The sequence below is a fragment of the Notothenia rossii genome (assembly GCF_949606895.1).
Source record: "Notothenia rossii genome assembly, chromosome: 8".
In the NCBI taxonomy this organism is placed as follows: Eukaryota; Metazoa; Chordata; class Actinopteri; order Perciformes; family Nototheniidae; genus Notothenia; species Notothenia rossii.
Window position 1 is genome coordinate 83223347 of NC_136906.1, and position 5000 is coordinate 83228346.

General features: G+C 50.5%; 2 protein-coding genes across 5 annotated transcripts in view; both read left to right on the forward strand.

Moving 5' to 3' along the window:
- Positions 1–1943, forward strand: part of LOC307016321 (uncharacterized protein) — a 42704-nt gene extending 40761 nt beyond the window's left edge. Inside the window, 2 exon segments of the mRNA XM_079645360.1 lie at positions 1–436; positions 626–1943. The exon segment at positions 1–436 is cut by the window's left edge and continues 1469 nt beyond it. Coding sequence (XP_079501486.1) covers positions 1–436; positions 626–1320 — 1131 coding nt within the window. The 3' untranslated portion in view covers positions 1321–1943.
- A 2055-nt stretch (positions 1944–3998) lies between these two features.
- The window catches only part of cep170bb (centrosomal protein 170Bb), a 27748-nt gene continuing 26746 nt past the window's right edge, over positions 3999–5000 (forward strand). For all 4 annotated transcript variants that reach the window (XM_079643525.1, XM_079643527.1, XM_079643526.1 and 1 more), the window contains exon 1: positions 3999–4188. The gene's annotated coding sequence lies outside the window, so the exon portion shown is untranslated. The remainder of the gene's footprint in view (positions 4189–5000) is intronic.

Below are 5000 nucleotides of genomic sequence, written 5' to 3' on the forward strand. Positions count from 1 at the left end.
ACCAAGACCCAGTTACAGGACCAGACCAGGGCCCAGCTGCAGGACCAGACCAAGAACCAGCTGCAGGACCAGATCAAGAACCAGTTACAGGGCCAGACCAAAAACCAGACCAAGGACCAGACCAAGAACCAGCTGCAGGACCAGACCAAGACCCAGTTACAGGACCAGACCAGGGCCCAGCTGCAGGACCAGACCAAGAACCAGCTGCAGGACCAGACCAAGAACCAGTTACAGGGCCAGACCAAAAACCAGACCAAGGACCAGACCAAGAACCAGCTGCAGGACCAGACCAAGACCCAGTTACAGGACCAGAACAAGAGCAAAGTCATGCACCTGGCCCGTAAGTACAGCCAGCGAATCAGAACCACCAAACCTGAGGTCTGGCGGCGAGGACTGGAGAGCCGGATCTGTGAGGACCAGGAGATGCCCAATGCAGGTACAAACACACACACACACACACACACACACACACACACACACACACACACACACACACACACACACACACACACACACACACACACACACACACACACACACACACGTTGCTCTGTTGGTGATGAAGCCTTTGATCTCTGAACAGGTGTTGTCAGGACTCGGTCTTAATCTGTTTTCTGTTCTGCAGGTGAACCCCTGCTGGGGGGTCCTCAGGTAGACCGGACCCGCCCTGTGACCCCCAGCTCGATGGTCCTCAGTCCTGCCCCCCCCACCGTGATCTTCCCCTGGCCCGACGTCCGACAGCTGCGATCCAAATACTGCGACCAGGTCCGGCCCCCCCCAGAGGATCAGAGGCCTGAGGCGTGTCTGAGGAGGCCCCCCCCAGAAGATCAGAGGCCTGAGGCGGGTCTGAGGAGCCCCCCCCCAGAGGATCAGAGGCCTGAGGCGGGTCTGAGGAGGCGCTCCAGCCTGGCTGAAGAAACCACATCCAGCCGGAAACCTCTCCAGAGAGCCCGGTCTCTGGACCCCCGGTCTCTGAACACCCGATCCCTGGACCCCCGGTCCCTGGACCCCCCTCTGAGCGTGGAGCCACAGACAGACCGCGGTTCTAACGGCGGGTTCTTCGTGGCAGCCGAGGCTCCGCTGCCCCACGACCCCGAGCACAGGATCCTGGTCTTGGAGAAGGGGGGGGACGACAGCTTGGTTCAGAGCAGTTCCCCCACCAGCAGGGAGAACATCTCGATCATGGCCGTCATCGATCGTTGCCGCGTCTACCAGGAGTCCGAGGAGGAGAAGGACAGAGTGAACCAGAACCAGAACCCTGGCTCAGACCTGGTGAGGAACCTGAGGGCCCGGTTCCAGAGCCTGAGCGAGGGAACCTGAGCGGGTTCAGGACAAGGTCTGCTGTTCAGACCCCCAGCTCCTCCCCTTCTGCGATATTAAAGGATTGTAATTATTAACGTATATTTGTTATTTAAAGCAAAACTTTATATAAAACCAACACAATGTCTTCCTCCGGCCCGTTCTGGTCCCTGGTCCACAGAGACCTGGGTCACATGTTACTGACTCCTCCACTAGCACACACCTGCTGTCCTGGCGCTCCCATTGGTCCGTCTCAGACCACAAGCGCTCCCATTGGTCCGTCTCAGCCCACAAGCGCTCCCATTGGTCCGTCTCAGACTGACCCGGCTCACCAGCGCTCCCATTGGTCCGTCTCAGACTGACCCGGCCCACAAGCGCTCCCATTGGTCCGTCTCAGACTGACCCAGCCCACAAGCGCTCCCATTGGTCCGTCTCAGACTGACCCGGCTCACCAGCGCTCCCATTGGTCCAGGATATATGAATATATGATGTAATGTTTGTCTTCATTATATGTTGTTCTATTTATAAACCCTATAATAAAGTGCACTCTCCAAATCCTTCCATACTCTGTCTTTGGGATTATAACAACAACGACAATAGTACTAATATGAATCACAATAAAAATGATACTTATATTTATAATATCCAGTCTCTGATAGCGTTACGTTATTATGAGTGCTCTGTTTGATTCTGAAATTGTATATTTATATAAATATTTTAGGGATGCACCGAATATTCGGCCACCGAAAATTATCGGCCGAAAATGGTTAATAAGGCCTTTTCGGCTGAAAGGGTTTTAGCACCGAAAAAATATCAGCGAATGTCAGAGAACAGGGTTACGTTGATCTTACTCCGCATATTTGTCCGGGTGTTTTGATTTCAAGTGGTGGAGTAATCCCGAAGTGGTGAAAGTCTTTGCAGTTACACCCCCTCGAGAAATGTCAGCTGAACACGTTTTACAAATCGCAATCCGCGCCTCTCTCTCTGATATTCTGAAATATCTCCAAGCGGCAGACATGTTGGCTGTGAGCCAGCCGCGAGCATGGTCGCGCGCCGTGCTTGTCTCCGCGTTTTGATTACGTCATCACCACAACACGTTAGCTTACCAAACGTATAGGTGCATTTGTTGTTGTTGAAGGCCTGGCTGTTACAGTCTTTATCTACACTAGTTTGTAGTAGGCCTCCTGGCCTAGATGTTTATTTTAAAGCTCCTTGGCTTTGTTCTGAATGCACTCTGTTCTAGTTATCCTACAGAGAAAAGAAAATGCACTTGACTTGGAATGAATGTACTGTATGCATTCAGAAGAGCTGAATAAATGTTTTATGGACCCATAACAGTGATTATAATTTAAGTTAAGCCATAATCATGTCTTTTTCCATAATCAGGTAGCTGAACAACATTGGTAAAAAATGTATACATTATATATATATATATATATATCTATTAATCATTTTCGGCATTCGGTTTTCTGTTTCCTATTTTCGGTATCGGTTTCGGCAAAGGATTTCCCATTCGGTGCACCCCTAAAGTGTGTGTGTGTGTGTGTGTGTGTGTGTGTGTGTGTGTGTGTGTGTGTGTGTGTGTGTGTGTGTGTGTGTGTGTGTGTGTGTGTGTGTGTGTGTGTGTGTGTGTGTGTGTGTGTGTGTGTGTGTGTGTGTGTGTGTGTGTGTGTGTGTGTGTGTGTGTGTGTGTGTGTGTGTGGCCTGTTATTGTCTCATTATACCGCACTGTGAATGAATCAAAGTAAATATATAAGTGGTCATGAACACATCTGTCCATCAGACAGAGGGCTGCTGTGCCTCCTGTCGTCATTAATGGACGTCTCTTTAAAATGACCGCTCAGAGGAGAGGAGTTCTCATTTCTCTAACCGCCTGCTGCTTCCCCTCCTCTCTCCTCGGTTCCCCTCCTCTCTCCTTGGCTCCCCTCCTCTCTCCTTGGCTCCCCTCCTCTCTCCTTGGTTCCCCTCCTCTCTCCTCGCTTCCCCTCCTCTCTCCTCGCTTCCCTTCCTCTCTCCTTGGCTCCCTTCCCCGGCTCCTCCGCTCGCATCTCCTGTGGGCGGGACTAAGTCACGAGGATAGGAGTCGAGGATAGGAGTCGAGGAGGGGAACTAGTGAAATGAGAAAGGGCCTCTGACCGACCCATCAGCGCTCCCATTGGTCCAGGATATAACCAATATACATATATGATGTTATGTTTGTCTTCATTATATGTTGTTCTATTTATAAACCCTATAATATAAAAGTGCACTCTCCAAATCCTTCCATATACTCTGTCTTTGGGATTATAACAACAACAACAACAACAACAACAATAGTATTAATATTCCTGTCCTCACACATTTACATGAAAGATGTTTGGAGTTTTATTTGAGTTATTCTTGTGAATGTTTTGTCGAAGAGAAGCTGATCTGTTCCTGCTGGAGAGAGGGGAGTTTGTCCCAAAGCTTGCTGCTGTATTTACTCCCTCCATCTGACGAGGAGCCTCGTTCAGCTGCGAGTGGGTAGGGTGTGGTTTGGAATTGAGGCTTACTGTGTTCATTAAGACCTTCTGATCAGATCGGTCACTCAGCGCTGCTGTCCCGAGGCTTTTATTTTGAAAGTGTCGCGGTGCCACGGTGCGTGATGACGCAAGGCAGCTAGTGCGTAATGACGCAGGGCAGCTGGTGCGTGATGACGCAAGGCAGCTGGTGCGTGATGACGCAAGGCAGCTGGAGCGTCAGGAGGAGACAGAGATGCCAGAACAGCATCAGCAGCATCCGCGACCGTGATCCCATCCTCCCGGTTCCACCCGGTCCCTCCCGGTCCCTCCGGTCCCTCCCGGTTCTTCCCGGTCCGTCCCCTCCCGGTCGGTCCCTGTCCGTCCCGCCTCTGCAGCCCGTCCTCCGGAGGTAAGAGATGCGGGGGGGGGGCTGTCCGTTATCCGTCTGAAGAGAGGAGGCCTGTGCGCGCGCGCGTGTGTGTGTGTGTGTGTGTGTGTGTGCGTGCGTGCGTGCGTGCATGCGTGCGTGCGTGTGTGTGTGTGTGTGTGTGTGTGTGTGTGTGTGTGTGTGTTATCCCGGGTGTGGCTCGTTTCAGGTGGAATAGTGATGCTTCCTGTCAGGTCACGTGATGTGAAAAATATTCACCTACATAAGCGCGCCTGTGTGTGTGTGTGTGTGTGTGTGTGTGTGTGTGTGTGTGTGTGTGTGTGTGTGTGTGTGTGTGTGTGTGTGTGTGTGTTTGTGTGTGTGTGTGTGTGTGTATTATAAATTGTGTGTGCATCGTCTTCAGAGTGAATACTTCATTATACCATATATATATAATATATATAATATATTCATTATTATATATATATATATATATATATATATATATATATATATATATATATAAAATCATAAATGAACAGACTTTAGATATTTGAAATGTGTGCATGCAGCGCCCCGGAGCCCCGGCCCTCTTCTTCTGTGGTGGTGTGTGGCGCAGTGGATAGAGCGTTGGTGTTTGATAAGGGGAGCACAGGTTCAAACCCCTCTGCAGTCAGCATGTCGTTGTGTCCCTGAGACACTTCACCCCAAAGTGCTCCTGTGGGGATTGCCCTCAGTTTGGAGTATGTTAGACGCTTTGGATAAAAGTGTCTAACAAGTAACTTGTATCAGTGTTTCCCACATAATTTGATTCTATTTGTGGGGGCACTGCACCCCCCCCCCCCCCATGTCTT